Source organism: Balaenoptera musculus, chromosome 9 (genome assembly GCF_009873245.2).
Source record: "Balaenoptera musculus isolate JJ_BM4_2016_0621 chromosome 9, mBalMus1.pri.v3, whole genome shotgun sequence".
Classification (NCBI taxonomy): Eukaryota; Metazoa; Chordata; class Mammalia; order Artiodactyla; family Balaenopteridae; genus Balaenoptera; species Balaenoptera musculus.
Window position 1 is genome coordinate 45,190,466 of NC_045793.1, and position 20,540 is coordinate 45,211,005.

Genomic DNA, 20,540 nt, shown 5'->3' on the forward strand with positions numbered 1-20,540 from the left:
GGCCTGTGTTCCATCCCTGGTCGGGGGGAAGAAGAAGAAAATCTAGTCTTTTTAAAATTGTTTCATTCAGAAAGGCTTCAAACCTATCCAGTAACACAGAGTCAGGACTAGCTGCAGCCACACCCCTCTACAATTAGGCCAACACCAAGGCCCTCTGGCTGGCCTTGAGAGTGAATCTGCTATCTTAGGATGAAGCAGAGGGGTAGAAAAGACTGAAGCAGAGGATAGAACACAGAGGGAGGACAAAGAAGGCATCTCTCACTCACCTGGGCTAGGCGCCCGGGTACAAAGTGAAGGGTGACTCCATGTGTATTCACAGTTGGGTAATAATCACTCTACTCTTTCTTTCTGGAAAGGAGCTGTACCTGCACACCCCTCCAGATGCTATAGGCATAAAGAAAGGGTGATGGGTAAGAAGAATGATTCGGAATCATAACCACCAGAGAAAGAATTCCTGTTTGTCTAACTGCTTACTAGATGTCACTACATTGAGTTTATCACAATCAGAAAATGGGGCCGAATTTGAAAGATGGCCCTGGGTCATAAAGAATCTGACTGCATTTTTTTATGTTGACCACTGTCAGCCTTCAAGCCCCACCTCCACTTTCCGCTTCCTCCCCACCTGTGGACAAGCTGATAAGAAAGCCCACACACTCCTTCCCTTGGCACCAGAGGAAAGTTCAAACCCCACAAAGCCTTGGCTTGTGTGCAGGAGTATTCACCCAGGTTCTACCTCCTAAACACAATAAAACCCAGGGTCACTCACCTTTCCTTTGCTGAAGCTATTTTTGAACTGTCTTAGGTGCCTGACCTGCTCTCCCAGAAAGCCTCAATATGTGAATAATAAATTTCTCCTTACCCTCTCGGTGCATATGTGGCATCATCAGTCTTGACAGCAAACCGATTTTGGGTGGAGGAGGGTCCAGCATACTTCTGTGGAGTGACCACAACACCTAGCATATCATCCTGGATCGGTGACCAGGAAACTTCTCAATCTGGTGCCAAAATACATAAAGAACCCAGGCTCACATAAACAGGTGGATATAAGCAGCAAAAGAATTTTCACTAAACAAATATTGTATGTTAACGCATATATGTGGAATCTAGAAAAATGGTACAGATGAACCTATTTGCAGGGTAGGAATAGAAAGGCAGATGTAGAGAACAGACGTGTGGACACGGGGGGAAGGGGAGGGTGGGATGAACTGGGAGATTAGATTTGACATAAATATACTACCATGTTTAAAATAGATAGCTAGTGGGAACCTGCTGTATAGCACAGGAAGCTCAGCTCAGTGCTCTGTCATGGCCTAGTTGGGTGGGATGGGGAGGGGAGGGAGGTCCAAGAGGGAGGGGATGTGTGTATGTGTATGGCTGACTCACTTTGCTGTGCAGCAGAAACTAACACAACATTGTAAAGCAATTATACTCCAATAAAAAAATTTAAAAAAAAAGAATTTTCACTGCTTTATAAGCTCTAACAGGGTAATCATCAAAGAGAGATGCCTAGAATGCAGCTCAGGATGTGGTACTGGGTGAGGCTGTCAGACTACTGAACTGTACATCTGTTATTTTTCCCTGCCCAGAATTGCTCTTCTCTTCTCCTTCCTCCTCCTCCCCCTCCTCTTCCTCTTCCTCCTGCTCCTCCTCCTCTTCCTCTTCTTTTTCTTCCTCTGTCTCTCTCTCTCTCTCTTTTCCTCCGTTAATAGCACCTGGATTTTGCTTTGAGGAACAACCCCTCCCCCTCTCTTAGTCTATATGGCTTGGATAAAGCTGATCCACCCCTCGGATTTAGGGTGGACATGTAACATAGGCATGAGCAGTCAGTGTTCTGCAACTCCTTGACTACAGTGATTGTTTCCATGACAAATACATGACTCTTGCTAAGCCAATGAGTATAATACATGGAATTCTTATTGGAACTGAGAAACAAAGTTTCTTCCAGCTGGGGCTGCTAATTTGTTGGCCATCTTTGGCTTCCAGTGGCCATCTTTGCCCCCACAATGGGAGAAACTGCAAAGAATGAAGCAATACAAAGGAACGTGAAGCTGAGAAATTGCTGACTATAACATTTCAGCACCTAGATCCAGCCATTCCTGAAGTTCCATCCCACGACATTTCACATATGTAAGTCCATAAATTACTTAATTTTTTTTCTTAGAACAGTTTGATTTGGATTTTGGTCCATTGTTGTTTTCAAAAGAATTTTGACTAACACTTGCTAAAATGGAATTATCAATCCCTGGGTCTTCTTGCTGAGAGAGCAAATCACTATGTTAGGCAAACTGACTTTGAATTGACTTCTTTCAACTGCAAGTGAGAAAAATCCAACACAATTGCTTTCTGCATATAAGTATATACTAAAGTTTTCAGATTATTTGCTTGCATGCCATAAGGTCACTGGTTGTGGTTAGATAATGTTTGTTGTCTTTTCTTTTTTCTTTTTTCCTTCTTCCATCTTCTCTTCTTTTATTTTAAGCACATAACTTGGCCGGCAACAAAGCCTCCCCCGCGGACAGGAACAATTCTTGGTTGACGTGAGCCCCTTAAGATTTATCTTTGGCTTGCACCAAGGAGTCATCTGACCAGGGGTGGGGTGTGGTTAGGCAGTGGGGTCTGACCTGACATCCCTTTTTTTATTGTCTCAGGGCCTCTTCACGTGATCTCTCCCCATTTGTTAGCTTGGGCTTCCTCTTAGCATGGTGGCTTCTATGCAACTGAACAGCTTACATCCCTGAAGGCTTCTGGAGGGAATACTTCAAGAGAACCAAGGGAAAGCTCTGGCTCCCTCCGCAGCATCCTGAGCGCCGGGGCTCCTGGCCGCCGCCAGGGGGAGCGCTCCGGCCTGCGGCACCCGCTGACCCCGCAGCACGGTTCGGGTGCTCAGAGCGCGGACTCGCAGAGGCAGTCGGGCCGGCCTGTCGGGAGGCGGGGCACTGGCGGCCTCAGCCGGGACGTTGGGCCCGGCCCAGCCGGCCGCGGAGCGGCGGCGAGAGGGGGCGCTGCGGGGCCGGGCGGGCGCGGCGCGGCGCGGCGCGGAGGAAGTGCGGTCTTCGCGGCTCGGCGTGGGGCCGCAATGTCGTCCCGGCTCGGGCGCGACGACTCAGGGACCGGGGGCGCGCGGCGGCCGCGGGAGCCTCCGGAGCAGGAGCTGCAGCGACGCCGGGAGCAGAGGCGGCGGCGGCACGACGCGCAGCAGCTGCAGCAGCTCAAGCACCTGGAGTCCTTGTGAGTCCGTCACGCCCGCCCCCGACTAATGCGAGAAATGGGGTCGGGGCCCGGGGTCGCGCGGCCGGGCCCACCCGGGATCGGAGACCTGCGAGTGGGCAGGTGGGCCCGTCGGACCCCAGCGAGCCGGGTGCGGGTTTTGATCCCGGGCTGCGGGACGCTGGACTCTCAGCCGCTGGAGGAAGAGCGGGGAGGCTCCCTCCACAGGCTCGTCCCGGGCGCTCGAGGCGGCGGCGGGCGGGCGCTTCCCCGCCAGAAACGACGGTTTTATTCCTCGCGCGGCGACGTCAGTGTCGGTCAGGATTTGAATACAGAAGAAGTGCGGCTGCGCCCTTGGGTCTTTTCCCGTTTCTCAGTTCAAGGGGCTCGCTCTGAACTGGGTAAATCCCCATTCTTTTCATCTAGTGCTGTTAACTAGGGAAGAAAAAGCCCAGTCCCGTAACATGAGTGCGCGGTGAGGAAGGGAAAAATAAGCGTGGCGTGAGGGCCTGGTCCCTGACTCTGCGGGAGGAGCTGTCAGGTAGAAGAGAGCGTGGACTTCTCTGTCGTCCCCAGGATTTTGTTTTTTTTACCAGGGTTAAGGGTGGAAGCTACAAAGAGGCCAGTTCCAGCTCAACAAGAAGAATTAGGACCAGAGTCATAGATTCTTGCTGGTCAGCGTGGCCTGACCTAGGAGGCACTTTACTTCCCCAGCTACCCGGGGTTGGAGAGAGTCCAGATAACCCCTGAGAGAAGGGTTGGTTGTAAAGGAGACTTAAACATCAGGTGGAAGGTTGGATTAATGACCCTTGCGGTTCTTTTCTGTGTTTCTGTCGTTCAGTAATCAGCTTTAGAAGTCTGACTTTACTAAGTTTGGTGTTCACTGAGTTATCTGAATTATTTCTGTTTTAGGCACTTCCCATTACCTATCTTCTCATGATTGCTGAGACGGTCGTGTAAGGAAAGGCCCTCATTAACCTTCTGGGAGCTTTGATACAAAGTGCATGCTTGCTTGGAGCCTGGCCTGCTCTTTTCAGTGTGGCTCTTGAGCTGAATCTCACGTCAGTGGGCCGTGGTTTGGACACAGGTGCCGCGTTGCTGGCATCCACAGTCCTGGCGCGTTCAAGGCACTCTGGGCTCAGGCAGGGCTTAGCCCCACCAGCCCTCTGTATCTTTAACTGTAGGATGCCAGGTAGTGGTTAATACTATATGTTTATTTTGTAGCTCACAGAGCTTTTTCACAGACAAGAGAAAGTTGCTAACGTTTTGTAGATGAGAAAATGGAGGCTCAGTGGTTAAGCCACTGACCTGGTTAGCCAACGGAATTACAGCAGAATTCAGGAGTGTGATTCTCAGACCAGTGGGATTTTTCCAGTTTCACAGATTTGAAACTGGCTAGGCTATGGACATATTTGCTTTTTCTAGTTCAGGGTTTTGTTTGATTTTAATTAAGTTTAATTCATACCAGAGTAATACTTGTATATAGCTTAAAAACTCAAATAGTACTAAAAATGCTACAAAAAATAGCGGTGGGCTGCCCAACTCCTCATTTACCCCCCAGAGTAACCTGCACAACCCTCCACCCCCTTCCCTCCTAACAAGGCCAAGCCTTCCATGTGCAGACTCTTTTAGTTTTTACTTCTTGGATTTAACTGCACATTTCTAAATTATATGCTTATACTGTTTTTGTTGACTCAACAGTTTTAGACATCTGTTAACTTCTTGTCATAGTAGATAAAGATTTAGTTCTCTTACTTGCCCTTCTTGTTTCCATCCTTCCAATATAGCTCCATCATAATAACTTTCCTAATCAATGTCAGTGTTAACATTGTTATAACTTTTTTTTTTTTTTGGGCTGTGTTGGGTCTTAGTTGCTGTACGCAGGCTTTCTCTAGTTGTGGCGAGCAGGGGCTACTCTTCGTTGCGGTGCGCGGGCTTCTCGTTGCGGTGGCTTCTCTTGTTGCGGAGCACAGGCTCTAGGCACGCGGGCTCAGTAGTTGTGGCGCACGGGCTTAGTTGCTCCGCGGCATGTGGGATCTTCCCGGACCAGCGCTCAAACCCGTGTCCCCTGCATTGGCAGGCGGATTCTTAACCCCTGCGCCACCAGGGAGGCCCTCAAGGCTCTTCTTACCTCACATTTTCCCTGCAATCTCTTGCTTTCCCTTCTTCCAAAAATAAAATCGCTGTGCCAAGACACCAGTTATGATTTCAGTGAATTTAAGTTCTACATCGAGCAGGATGTGGAATAGCATCAGTTTATTTATATAGGACTTCTGACGGCATATTTTATTAACTGTTTTAGTTAGAATATAGTTTTAAGTTTTTACTAAAAAAAAAAAAAAGCCTTTTCATTTTGGTCTGCAGTTGCCTTTTGCTGATTGAGATGTGTTACGTTCCTATGAACATGGTTGATGACCAGTGTTTTTTTCCTTTCTAGTTATGAAAAACCTCCTCCTGGACTTATCAAGGTCAGTGTGAAGTTTGTACTTTTGGTTTTTCTCTGAGACAGATTTGACTCAGTGCTCAGACTCAGTCCCTTCTTATGAAAAACAGCTGCATAAGGTTTGAACCTCCTTTTGTGATAGTTCTGTGTCTTCCCTGCAGATGGCAGTCGGTTCATGCACTTTGGGCTTTGTCACAGCCTGTGCCTTTGCAGAAATTTAATCAGCCTTGTGTCTGTCCCCTAAGAAACCACTGCAGGCCCCCCCGAGTGTTCCCCAGCGCTCACTCCCATTCTTTCTGTCTCACTTGTGACTGTCTTCTCAAAGCTCTCCTGCCCCATGTTCCTTCTCTGACCCTCCCGGTGCTGATTCCTTGAATGTCATCAGCTCAGAGAACACTGAACTCTGAGGAGACGTGAAGCTCATCCAGTCCAGCCCTACCTGTTGCAGGAGTCCCTCCTCCAGCACCCTGGCCACAGTGTGTGTTTCTGCAGGAGTGAGACTTAGAGGACTTAAGGCCAAAGTAACCTTTTCTGTTTGGTAACTTTCAACTTAAAAAAAAGATTTTTAGGAAACATTCTTCCACTATAAATTTAATATTCGTGGAAACTTGAAAAAATCATAAGGTAAAAAAACAGCACCTTAATTATATAGTGCAGTTATTTGGTAATGAAAATACATCTCATAAATCCAGCATGTATGAGATTATAAAACATGACAGTGGCCTTCAAGGTCTAATAATCTATTTTACTCTAACACATTGTTCTTATTATTCCAGGAAACCTCACTTGTTTAACTCTATATTCTGCCTCATTCCACAAAGCTTTTAAGTTAGCAGAAAACTTTTTGTGATCTTAGAATCTAATTTTTGTGATCTAGAATCAGAATTTGGAGCTCACAGATCAATCCTATATAAACACTAGTAACTTTTCTCTAAAAACAGCTACTTTGTTTTTGTGGCATAGCTAGCTCTTCTAGTATAGTTACTTCCGTTTTTTCTGTCGGTTATGATTTGTCTTTCTAGCTCTTCAGAGGGTAACTCATGATGACATTGGGATCTCCAGCCCATGAGAAAGCCAGGCAGTGCTGTGTTCTCAAACAGGTGGGAGAGAGTTCCGGTGCTTTTTTGCCACATAGCTTACACACTGTTTCCTTTTTCAGGAAGATGAGGCTAAGCCAGAAGACTGTATACCAGATGTCCCAGGCAATGAACATGCCAGGGAATTTCTGGCCCACGCACCAACCAAAGGACTTTGGATGCCACTGGGGAAAGAAGTCAAAGTCATGCAGTGTGAGTGTGGAAGGGTTTCAAGTAACACCCTCAATACATGCAAGTTATAGACCACTGTTTACAAACAAGTTCACTTCTTTTAATTCATTCTCACCACAGCCCTGCTAAAGTCAGGGCATGATCTTTGTGGTATAGATGAGGAAGCCACCTTGCATATGTTATTAAGTGTTCTGGGGTAAGAGGCAGAGCAGTGCTTTGACTCCAGGGCTTCTGGCTGTAAGGGTAATGGTCTTCCACAGGGCCGTAGCTGCCTGCGGAGTATACGCTTCAGTAATATTCCTGTAACAGAAAGGATATTCCATGTAGAAATGCCATGGAGGACAAGGGATGCATTGGAGGGTGGTCCCTTGGGTCTTGCCTCAGTCAGTCATCCTCATCAGAGGTGTTGAGGTTTTATCCAGGTAACCTGAGAGGAGCTCTGGGCCACAGAGGGCGGGTCTGGAACAGGTAGAGCTCTGTGTGCACACCCTCCACCGCACCAGAGCAGCAGCACCTTCATCCAGCGTAAGACGGCGTTTGAAAAAGGGATACAGCTGTCTTTAAAGACATTTGTTTGTACAAAGATTCTTCACGCACATAATTAAAATAGCGATTTGCAGTCTCTTTGCCTCCATTCATACATCATCCTTTTTCCAGTACCTAGGTTACAACAGTTAGCCTTATTCAGGGTGGCAGGGAATACATGAGGGCATGCTTTTTAGAAGTCAGGGATTTTGGGGTCCATCTTTGAGACTGGCAACCACAGTTATTGCTCATCATTGGGAGATAAAAAGTGGATTAGGAGCTCTAAGTGTGTGAGTGGGGCTTGCTGAGTTTCACTGGAGGGTGATCTTTCTAGTCCTGTCAATTGGGAACTTGTGAGGTCAGTACCTGTAGGTTTTTCTTCTTGGGGTGGGTTATATTTTCCTAGAGAAGAAGGCTCCTCCCCGGAGGGTGAAGGCCAAGCTGCTAGTGTTGTGGGATCTGATTGGAGCAAGAAGGCTGGGAAATCTTGCCATTTACTTTTTATTTATTCATGTAATCTTCTATATTTACTGTGGCACCTTGCCTTCACATGTATCTGATGTCATTTTGCCAGAGATCTATGCTTTACCTTTTTCAGACAATAAACTTCTTTCCACCGGGGCTAGTAAGAGTTGCCCTTGGACTTTTCATCAATCCTCCTTATTTCAGCTCCTCCTTTACCTTTACTTTCAGAGGTATCTGGTGCTCAGAGCTCAATTCCTAAGCTCTTTGGAGGTTCTGCAAATAGAAATTGTGCTGATTCTCCGTTCTCCCCTCTGGTGGCTTAGAATTCAATTTTCTGGTGTCTACTCTTCATTTAGCATTTAGTATTTTTTAAAATTATTTATTTATTTATTTGGCTGTGCTGGGTCTTAGTTGCAGCACCCAGGATCTTCGTTGCCACACGCGGGATCTTCATTGCCGCATGAAGCCCCCGGCTTCTTTCGTTAAGCATAATATTTTTGAGGTTCATCTATGGCACAGCACATGCCAGTAATGCCAGTAGTTCATTATTATTATCTCCTCCTTCTCCTTGCCTTTGGTTTGGGTTGCTCTTTGTTTTCTGGATTTTTTAATTGAACCTGAGATTATTGATTTGAGAGCTTCATTCTCTTCTTTTTTTTTTTTTTAAAAGATATTCGCCATGTATTTCTTCTTTAGGTCTTTTTTTAAAAAATTTATTTATTTATTTTTATATTTATTTTTGGCTGTGTTGGGTCTTTGTTTCTGTGCGAGGGCTTTCTCTAGTTGCAGCAAGCGGGGGCCACTCTTCATCGCAGTGCGTGGGCCTCTCACTATCACGGCCTCTCTTGTTGCGGAGCACAGGCTCCAGACACGCAGGCTCAGTAGTTGTGGCTCACGGGCCTAGTTGCTCCGCGGCATGTGGGATCTTCCCAGACCAGGGCTCGAACCCATGTCCCCTGCATTGGCAGGCAGATAGATTCTCAACCACTGCGCCACCAGGGAAGCCCCATTCTTTTCTAATATAGGCATTTAAAGCTCTACATTTCCCTCTAAGCACTGCTTTATCTGCATCTCACATGTTATGTTTAATTTTCGTTCAAATCAAAATACTTGCTGATTTTCCTTGAAATTTCTTCTTTGACCCATGGGTTGTTTAGAAATGTGTTGTTTAATTTCTACATATTTGTAGATTCCCGAAGTTTCCTACTATCATTGCTTTCTAATTTGTCTTCTTTGCGGTTGGAAAACATACTTTGTATGGTTTGAATCCTTATTTTATTTTATTTTTAAGTATTTATTTTATTTACTTATTTGGTTGTGCCGGGTTTTAGTTGCAGCAGGCGGGCTCCTTAGTTGTGGCTCACCAGCTCCTTTAGTTGCGGCATGCGTGCTCCTTAGTTGCAGCACGTGGGCTCCTTAGTTGCGGCTTGCAGGCTCCTTAGTTGTGGCATGCATGTGGGATCTAGTTCCCTGACCAGGGATCGAACCCGGGCCCCCTGAATTGGGAGCGTGGAGTCTTAACCACTGCGCCACCAGGGAAGTCCAGGTTTGAATCCTTTTAAATTTATTAATTCTTGTTTTATAGCCTAGCCTATGCTCTATTCTGGATAATGTTCCATGTGGGATTCAAAAGTGTGTATTCTGCTCTTTTGGGGTGGTCAGATGTTCTACAGATATCTATGAGGTCTAGCTGGTTTATAGTATTGTTGAAGTCTTCTATTTCATTGTTGATATTCTCTCTAGTTGTTTTATCCATTGTGGAATATTGAAGTTTCTATTATTGTTGCATTGTCTAGTTTTCCCTTCAGTTCTGTCCATTTTTGCTGCATCTATTTGGAACTCTGTTGTTAGGTGCATATATGTTTATAAGTGTTATATCCTCTTGATGGATTGACCCTTATATCATTATAAAATGTCAATATTTGTCTCATGTAACAATTTTTGCCTTTGAGTCTGTTTTCTCTAATATTAGTATAGCCACTCCAGCTCTCTTTCAGTTAGATTTTTAAACTGAACTTTAGATTATTTATTTGAGATCTTTGTTCTTTTCTAATATTGGTATTTAAAGCTATAAATTTCCTGTAAACACTGCTTTATTTGTATCTCTTTTTATCCTCTTACTTTCAATTTAATTTTGTCTTTGAATCTAAAGTTTGTCTGTTGTACTTGGAAAACATTTTTTTATCCATTCTGCCAATACCTGCCTTTTGATTTTCATTCAGATTAATGCTAGTGTAATTTCAATAGAATACAGAAACCTTGTTCCTCTACAGCTCCATTCTCTCCCCCTCCTTTGTGGTAATATTGTCATACAAATTATTTTTATATATTATAAGCTCATCATCACTGTTTTATAATTATTTCTCTATGTAGTTGTTTTAAAATGAGATAGGAGAATAAAAGAATTAGAAAAAATTATTTATACTGTCTTTTATAATTATGTATGTAGTTACCTTTACTGGTGCTGTGTATTTCCTGTGGATTTGAGTAACTGCCTAGTATTCTTTCATCATTTCAGCTTTGTTATTTTTTGTAGGGCAAGTCCATTAGCAATAAATTTTCAGATTTTGTTTATCTGAACTTTAAGTCCCCTTTTATTTCTGAAGGATAATTTTGCTGGCTATAGAATTCTTGCTTAATAGTCTTTCTTTCAGCACTTTGAATATGTTATTCTACTGCCTTCTGGTCTCCATGGTTTGTGATAAGAAGTCATCTGATAATCTCATTGAGGATTGTTTATATGTGATGAGTAGTTTTTCTTTCATTGCTTTTAAAATTTTCTTGTTATCTTTGGCTTTTTAACAGTTTGCCTATGATGGATCTCTTTGAACTCATTCTACTTGGAGTTCATTGAGCTTCGTGGATTTGTAGATTAATGTTTTTCATCAAATTGGGGAAGTTTTTGGCCATTATTTTTTCAAACATTCTACACTCTCTAGCACTCCTTTCTTTCTGAGATTCTCTTTATGCGTATGCTGTGAATCTTGATGGTATCCCACAGGTCTCTGAGACTGGCCAGTTTTCTTCATTCTTTTTTCTTTCTGTTCCTCAGACTGGATAATCTCAGTTGTTACCTATCTTCAGGTTTGCTTTTTCTTTGTTCTGCCATCTTAAATCTGCTGTTAAGAACTTCCAGTTAATTTTTCAGTTTGATTATTGTGCTTTTCAACTCCAGAATTTCTTTTTTATTAATTTTTATAATTTGTATCCCTTTATTAATAATCTCCATCTGTTATGACATCACTTTCATACTTTTCTTTAATTCTTTAGACATAACTTCCTTTAGTTCTTTGAACTTATTTATAATAGCTGATTTAAAGTCTCTGTCTAGTAAGTCCAGTATCTGGACTTGCTGTTGCTTTGTGTGTTTTGCAATTTTTTGGTGAAAACTGCCCATTTTAGATAATATAAGGTGGTCTGGAAATCAGATTCTCCCTTCTACCCAGGTTTTATTGTTCCTTTTTGTATTTTTAGTGACTTTCCTGGATTAATTCTGTAAGTCTGTATTCCCTGTAGTGTATGGCCACTGAAGTCTCCTCTGTTAGCTTAGAGGTCAGCTAATAATACAACAGAGATTTCCTTAAATGCATTGATCTAAGAAGCCTTCTCCCCTTTGCCAAGAGGTTATATGTGTGTCTTAAGACAAGCCTCAAATGCTCATGTGGTTTGGTTTACATGTCTGCCTTAGCCTTTAGTGCCTGCTTGCACAGAGCCTTAACAGTGAGTCAGAAGTGAAAAAAAAAGGCCTTCTCAGGCCTTTACTATGCATGCACACAGCCTTACACATGTATATAGTCTTCTAGCTTCCCAGAATTATGTCAGAATATTTGAGAGCCCTCTATGGACATCTCATTCCCCAGATCTTCCTTTTAAACTTTTGGCTGGGCTCTTGTTTACCCAGTGATATCACAGCCATAATAAGCTGTGATGTTAAACAATTGCAAGTGACTATTTTTGACAAATATCCTGGGGTAGGGCTTTTTCTGTAGAGCAAACTACATGACTAGTCAGATAGCAACAATACCCTGCCAGCGTGGCTCTGTGCTCTGAAGTCAGGGCTTTTTGAGGTGCTCAAAATCCAGTCTTCCCTCTTCAGTGGGTGTGACACTGCTGCTTTTCACAGCTGTCATGGTTGCATGGCTGCTTGTTTTTAAGACTGTTGTGGAAGTAGGGGTTGGGAGTAAGCCCAGTTAAAACACCAGAGATCCTGCTGTTCTTACCAAGGCTCAGTAGGGTTTCTTTAATTAATACTCTTTAGATTGTGGCAAGCCTTTGGTTAATTTTCAAGGTTTCAGATAACTTGATTTGGAAAAATTTGCAACTATTTCCAGTGCTTCTATGGAGGAACAGATTTATGGAGGTTGTTACTTGGCCCTTCTTGAAATACTTACTGGATTATTCCTTTTGAAAAAAATTCTCTTCATTGTCATTTTTATAGAATCTCAGGAAGGAAATGAAAGGAGACGAATGTGTTTAGTCTGTCATCTTTACCCAGAAGTCTGTGGCTTTTTTTTGAAGTTTGAAAACCACTGCTCTGTTTGATGGGGTGGTTAGTTGCATTTCACTTAGTATTTTATAGTTATTTGCATTGACTTGGAAAATAAAAGTTTGGGTTGGGACCAGATCCAGTTTTACCAAGAAGTAAATGAAGCTTAAGTTTCAGGGCCCCTCACTTGTGTCTTTCAAAGACCTGCAGGAACCATAGTGATGTGTTGATTATGGTCATATGATTTTGTAAAATTTGCCAAGGCAAGATTTTTGTTTTTCCTGAAGAGCCCCTTCCATCCCCACCCCCACCAAATAATTTAAGCTCAGGCACCACAAAATTTGGACTCATTCCAAACAAGATATATATATATATATACATATGCATACTTTCATTGATTTTAGTGATTGTAGTATTATCTAGAACAGTGGTTCTCAAACTTTAATATGTCTACACATCACCAATAAGTCTTTTGAACTCCAAGTATGTGTCAGTGTTTCTGGGATAGGCCTAATACTGTGCATTTCTACCAATCTCCCATGTGTTGTTGACATGGACCACATTTTGAACAGTAAGGATCACCTTTCCTTTAAAGGTAAGAGGGTTTTGAACACAAAGAAAGACATTGGTTTGAAGGAATGTTATCCTCCTTTCCTGAACTTTAAATGTTGGGAGAGATAAAGACAGGGACAGCTCAGAGGCAGTCAACAGAGAACCCCCAAACTTCATTGTTTTTCAATGGTTTCCTGAGATCCAGCTCTCAAAATTATCTGCCCATACAACCATTTTGTTTTTCACTTTCAGTACAGTATTCAATAAATTACATGAGAAATTCAACACTTTATTACAAAACAGGCTTTGTGTTAGATGATTTTGCCCAATTGTAGGCTAATGTAGGTGTTCTGAGTGCATTTAAGGTAGGCTAGGCTAAGCTATGGTGTTCAGTAGGTTAGGTGTATTAAGTGTATTTTCAACTTACAGTATTTTCAACTTATGATGGGTTTATTAGGATGTAACCCCATCATAACTCAAGGAAGATCTGTAGTTTCCCTTTGTTTTTTAGGATCTTACATGGTTCATTCGCTGATTGCATTTGCTTTTAGAATTGGAGTTTAATGAAGAAAAACTAATATGATCTACTGATCCTTTGTCTTCATTAAAGGAAACTGTGTTATCTTAAAGAAATATTTCCTCTTTTCTTTGTTTTCAGGTTGGCGCTGTAAACGATATGGTCACCGAACAGGCGACAAAGAATGCCCTTTTTTTATCAAAGGCAACCAAAAGTTAGAACAGTTCATAGTAGTAAGTAGAACCCTACCATATCAATTTACATTTATCAGAGATAGTGAATATCAGATGATTAGGTACTAACAGTGAACTGCAAATTCACACAAAATACGTTCCCAGAAGTCATTTGGCCAAAGTATCAGGTGTTAACTACGTTTGTGTTAAATTACAGGCATACCTCAGAGATGTTGCAGGTTTGGTTCTAGCAATATCTAGAACCTCAATAAAGCAAATATCACAATATAGTGAATGACATGAATTTTTAAATTTCCCAACACATATAAAAGTCATGTTAACTCTATACTGTATTCTGTTAAGTATGCAATAGCATTCTGTCTAAAAAAACAAATTACATAACTTAATTTAAAATATTTTCTTGCTAAAAAACGCTAACCATCATCTGAGCCTTCAGAGAGTTGTAATACTAACATCAAAGATCACTGATCACAGATCGCCCTAACAAATGTAATAATAATGAAAAGTTTGAAATATTGTGAGAATTACCAAAATGTGACACAGTGACATGGTGTGAGCAAATACTGTTGGAAAAATGATGCTGATATACTTGCTCAACACAGAGTTGCCACAAACCTTCAACTTGTAAAAACCGCAGTATCTGCCAAGTGCAGTAAAGTGAAGTGCAGTAAAATGAGGCATGCCTGTATATTTGTGTGACAGATTAGTTCTTAACAAAAAACTTCTTATTAAGGTGTTATTTGTAAACTTCTTATTAAGGTGTTATACCTTGGGAATAGTGATTCTTTTTCTGAAGCAGACATTGTTATTTATTCAATCACTTTTTTTTAAACTTATTGTATAAAAAAATCATGTTTCATAACTAAAATGAGGGTTTTAGTTTTCCAGGCTTTACCTGAAGATTATATGTCTTTAAACTATAAGCTAGAAGTGTATATATAAATTATATTTGCTCTTTACATGACAGTAAAATTATCATTTCCTCACCTTATTTTAACAGAGTCACTTCCCAGGGGTGTAAATTCTCCATTCAGTAACTGCTTCTGTCAAGTGAAATATGTAGCTGTCTGGATTTACTGAGGTTATCAACATATATCAAACTGGAGTCAACATTCTCCAGTTTTTGTTTTGTTTTGTTTTGTTTCTTAATTTTATTTTTTGGCTGCGTTGGGTCTTCGTTGCTGTGCACAGGCTTTCGCTAGATGCAGTGAGCAGGGGGCTACTCTTCGTTGCGGTGCGCAGGCTTCTTATTGCGGTGGCTTCTCTTTGTTGCAGAGCACAGGCTCTAGGCACACGGGCTTCAGTAGTTGCAGCATGCAGCCTCAGTAGTTGTGGCTCACGGGCTCTCGAGTGCAGGCTTAGTAACTGTGGTGTGTGGGCTTAGTTGCTCTGCGGCATGTGGGATCTTCCCAGACCAGGGATCGAACCCGTGTCTCCTGCCTTGGCAGGTGGATTCTTAACCACTGCGTCACCAGGGAAGCCCCATTCTCCAGTTTTTAACACATTTTAAGATGTTGTGTTTTCATTTTAATAATCTGAAATAACTTATTTTGGATCAATCATTCTACTTTTAGGTGGAATGACAATTTTTACAGATACTATAGAACATAGTTTGGTGATAAATCTCAAAAACTTTAAACATACTCATTTTGCCTCAGAAATCCCACTTTAATTTACCTTAAGGATGTAAGAGAACATTAATATATACACAACTGTTTATGTATGTATAAGGATAGCTTTCATTATTATTTATGTGGTTAGAAAAATGGGAGCTAAAGAAAAATAGGAAACACCTTAATAGTCCAACATATCAACATAAATTACTGTAACAGAAATTATTTAGCCATTAGGAATTGTGTTTTAGAAGAATGTGTAATATCATGGGAAAATGTTTATGAAAACATAAGTGAAAAGTAATAGAGTTTTATATATAAATGGTATGATTATAATTTTTCATAAATTATGAATAATGATTTAAAAAGAGAGACCAGGGACTTCCCTGGTGGTCCAGTGGTAAAGAATCCGCCTTCCAATGCAGGGGACACGGGTTCGATCCCTGGTCGGGGAGCTAAGATCCCACATGCCGCAGGGCAACTAAGCCTGTGCACTGCAACTGCACCCACATGCCTCAACTAGAGAGAGAAAAACCTGCACACCACCACTAGAGAGAAGGCCATGCACCACAACGAAAGATCCTGCATGCCGCAACTGAAAATCCCGCATGCTTCAACAAAGATCTTGTGTGCCGCAACTAAGAGCCAATGCGGGACTTCCCTGGTGGCACAGTGGTTAAGAATCCGCCTGCCAATGCAGGGGACACGGGTTCAATCCCTGGTCCGGGAAGATCCCACATGCTGCGGAGCAGCTAAGCTCGTGCGCCACAACTACTGAGCCTGTGCTCTAGAGCCCACGAGCCACAACTACTGAAGCCCGAGTGCCTAGAGCCCGTGCACCGCAGTGAAGAGTAGCCCCCGCTCGCCACAACTAGAGAAAGCAGCAACGAAGACCCGATGCAGCCAAAAATAAATTAAAAAAAAAAATACAAAAGACCCAATGCGTCCAATAAATAAAAAGAGAGGCCAGGGAATTCCCTGGTGGTCCAGTGGTTAGGACTCGGCGCTCTCATTGCCGTGGGTGCAGGTTCAATTCCTGGACAGGGAACTAAGATTCTACAAGCTGTGTGGCGCAGCCAAAAAAAAAAAAAAGAAAAAGAGAGACTGAATGTTAATATTACTGTTATCCCTGGGTAGTGTAGTGAAGTAGTAGATATTTTTTAAAAACTTGATTTTCTGATAATGTCTAAAATTTCTGTAATAAACATTTATTCTTTTTTAAAATGAGATAATTCACATACCATAACATTTCCCATACGTGTTCTTAGTTTTAAGAAATTCAAATCATTTAAAATTATCTATACCTCCAGTATACTTCCAGACTTTGTTTGGGATACTTATATATTTTTGCATACCTATAAATGTTTCATTGTTATATATAATTTTATAATTCACTTGTTTTTCTTAATACTATTTCTTGGTCATGTATCCACATAGAACAAAGAGAATTGCCTCAATATTTCTTCCTTGAATAGTTTTTCATGATTCTGCCATGGTTTATTTCTTTATAAAGGATATTTAGGGGCTTCCCTGGTGGCGCGGTGGTTGGGAGTCTGCCTGCCAATGCAGGGGACACAGGTTCGGGCCCTGGTCTGGGAGGATCCCGCATGCTGCGGAGCGGCTGGGCCCGTGAGCCACAATTGCTGAGCCTGCACATCTGGAGCCTGTGCTCCGCAACAGGAGAGGCCGCGATAGTGAGAGGCCCGCGCACCGCGATGAAGAGTGGCTCCCGCTTGCCGCAACTGGAGAAAGCCCTCGCACAGAAACGAAGACCCAGCACAGCCATAAATAAATAAATAAAATTAAAAAAAAAAAACAACTTCGAAAGTCTTTAAAAAAAAAGGATATTTAAATTATATACTGTATTTTTCTCTTTTTAAAAATACTTATTTATTTATTTATTTATTTATTTATTTATTTTGGCTGCGCTGGGTCTTAGTTGCGGCACACGGGATCTTCGTTGTGGCGTGCGGGATCTTTAGTTGTGGTGTGCAGGATCTTTTGTTGCAGCATGCGGACTCTTAGTTGCGGCATGCACGTGGGATCTAGTTCCCCGACCAGGGATTGAACCCGGGCTCCCTGAATTGGGAGTGTGGAGTCTTACCCACCAGACCACCAGGGAAGTCCCTCTTTTTTTGACCACTCTGCGTGGCTTGTGGGATCCTAGTTCCCTGATCAGGGATTGAACCCAGGCCCTCCGCAATGAAAGCCTGGAGTCCTAACCACTGGGGAATTCCCTTCTGTATTTTTCTAACTGGCAAATGCTTTTCACAGCTTCAGGGAGTTTGCAGTTCTGGTGACCCTTAGGAAGGATTAGAACGTTTGAACAACCAAACTGGAAAAGAATAACTGGCTTTTAGTAACAGGGATTTAATGTTTAATTAACTAACAACCCATGAAGCCTAACCCAACCTTAACCTTTTCTCACCCTTAAGGCACATGAAGATCCCATGTATGACATCATACGAGAGAATAAAAGACATGAAAAGGATGTAAGGTGAGGTTGTCCTGATGATAACAATATCCTCTTAAAGTCCGAAATTATATAAAGTTGGAAACAACCATTCCAATATTAGAGAAATGGTTTAATAAATATGGTATTTTAATTGTGAAATGTTAGGAGAGCAGGAGTAATCCCTGAAAAGGCCAGTATGTGGGGAATGAGCAGGCCAGCCTGTTCTACTTGGGTTAACTTAAAGCAGTGGGCTTTGGGACTTCCCTGGTGGCGCAGTGGTTAAGATGCAGGGGACATGGGTTCAATCCCTGGTCCAGGAAGATTCCACATGCCGCAGAGCAACTAAGTCTGTGCACCACAACTACTGAAGCCCGCGCGCCTAGAGCCCGTGCTCTGCAACAAGAGAAGCCACTGCAGTGAGAAGCCCGTGCACCACAACGAAGAGTAGCCCCCTCTCTCTGCAACTAGAGAAAGCCCGTGCGCAGCAACGAAGACCCAGTGCAGCCAAAAATAAATTAATTAATTAATTTTAAAAAGAACCGTTATTAAAATTTATTAAAAAAAAAAAAAAAAGCAGTGGGCTTCGCCCAGCCCACTCATGTCACTGATAGTTGATGTTGGCAACCCACATTGTGGTATCTAGTTCTGCTATATGATTGATTCTCTTTTGTATGTTTACTTTATCTTCTCTAGCGGCTTTAAGGATTTGAGCTATTGTTAAAAATTATTCTTAGACATGAATAAAGATAGGGTGAAAAAACAAGAGGTTTCTTTTTTTTTTTTCAAATTGGTGATACTGAATTATAATTGTTGAGGAGGTAGATTGCCTAGTATGAACTTGAGAATACAAAATGGCTTGTACACTGGTTACAGTCATGTAAAATAGGTGTGGATGTAGGCAAGAATGGGGAAAACATGCAAAAATAAAAATAAGTACTGTCTTTAATGAGGTGATGATTTGTGACATCACTACTGTTCTTATATTTTTATCTAAAAGAATTTTTTAAGTTACATTGAATATGTTTCTTTGGTCAATCTTATGTGTTTAGGATACAACAGTTAAAACAGTTACTGGAGGATTCAACATCAGATGAAGATGGGAGCAGCTCCAGTTCCTCAGAATGTAAAGAGAAACACAAGAAAAAGAAGAAGAAAGAGAAGCATAAGAAAAAGAAGAAAGAAAAGAAAAAGAAGAAAAAACGAAAGCATAAGTCTTCCAAGTCAAATGAGAGTTCAGACTCAGAATGACAAGAGCTTGACTTGTTCAACATTCTCTTCTCAAAAATCAAACACTGTGGCCAAAGATCAGAGGAATGTGGAATCAGAGAGGAATAGGAGAGAGAGACACCAAGAGAGGAGGAGATTTGGTGTCACAGGTGTGAATTCTCACCTACCTTCCAGTAAAGATGTGACCCCCAGGAGAGTGAGTTGTATCTTGCCAGGTGCTAGCTCTGGACAGTGGCTGATTTCAGGCTGGAAAGCTTTTCTCATTGTTCTCCTCCCTGCTGATCACTGTGAGTCCTGATTCCTTAGAAATGCCTCTGGCAGGGTGGCCAGACTAAGGGAATCTCTGAGGAAGCTCCTCCAGGTGCTGCCGCAGCTTCCACCCTCCATGGTGGGGCTACTTAATGCCCTTAGACTTCAGGCTTGACTTTCCTTTGTCACTGAGGATAAAAGCTCATTATTTTATTTATTTAAAAAAATACTCATTTATTTTTGAATCATAATAATATACTTATATGGTCCAAATTTAAAAGGTATATAAGGGGAATTCCTTGGCTGTCCAGTGGTTAGGACTCGGCCCTTTCACTGCCGTGGCCCGGGTTCAATCCCTGGTCAGGGAACTGAAATCCTACAAGCCACGAGGTGTGGTCAAAAAAAAATTATAAAAGGTATATAAGGTTTAATCATGAAAAACTTTCCTCTTCTCCTCCCCAGCTACTTAGTTCCCTTTCCCAATGGCTATCCATTTTACCAGTTTCTTGTGAAGTCATACAGAAATGTTTTGTATATCACAAGCAAATGTTTTTTCTCCTTTTTAACACAAATACTAGCATACCACACACATTTGTCTGCATTGTTTTTTTCATTTTTTAAATCAACAGTGTAAAGTATGTTGGTCTTTGCTGCACACAGAAGTCTTGAGATCATAAATCCCTGTTATGTTTGGTTGAGTTTTTTAGGGGGAAAGGCTATCCTATAATAACAATGAACAATCATTGTCTTTATCTTCTTTAGCACTTATTGCCATTGTCCCATGATTATTATTATTCCCAGAATAATTGATTCAGAAAACTTACAAGGATATAGGAATTACTGTACTGGGTCAGCTACCCACATCCCAAAATATATCCTCATCCTGTTGGCTAAGCACAGCCTACACGAGAACTTCCGGCTTTGACTGCTGCAGCTGAGGCAGCTCAGCAGGTTGGGATGGTGCCTGCAGCTAGGAGAGGGCGTCTGTTCTTGCTGAGCCAAAGTGGAGCCAGATTTTGCTCATGAGCAAGTGTCCTTCCCTCTCCACTAGGGTCTCTTGCTGTTTTCATCACTCAGGGTCCCAGGAACTCACTGTTCCCACTGCCTGCCTTTTTTCGTAGGGATTGGATTCCCCCCTCTTTAAAGAATAACCAATGTGGGCCAGGCTGACTCCTTCCCAGTTCTCCTCAGTAACTGCTCCTAGTCTTGGCCTTGGAAAGTTTATCTCAATAACACAATTGGCTGGAATGGCCCAGGACTTGCTCTTCCTGAAAACCCAAAGTCCAGTTAATTCAAGCAGTGCCTTACACTTATCCGTGGCATTTCTAGCTCAGCATGC

At 42.1% G+C, this 20,540-nt stretch overlaps 1 protein-coding gene across 1 annotated transcript; it reads left to right on the forward strand.

The window, feature by feature from the left end:
* Positions 1–2,890: 2,890 nt before the first annotated feature.
* LOC118900611 (retinitis pigmentosa 9 protein-like) lies at positions 2,891–19,792 on the forward strand. The gene is made up of 6 exons (XM_036863066.1): positions 2,891–3,228; positions 5,645–5,675; positions 6,810–6,939; positions 13,605–13,696; positions 17,706–17,767; positions 18,775–19,792. The coding sequence occupies exons 1-6, from the start codon at positions 3,077–3,079 to the stop codon at positions 18,971–18,973; spliced, it is 666 nt and encodes a 221-aa protein (XP_036718961.1). The 5' UTR covers positions 2,891–3,076; the 3' UTR covers positions 18,974–19,792.
* Positions 19,793–20,540: the final 748 nt, after the last annotated feature.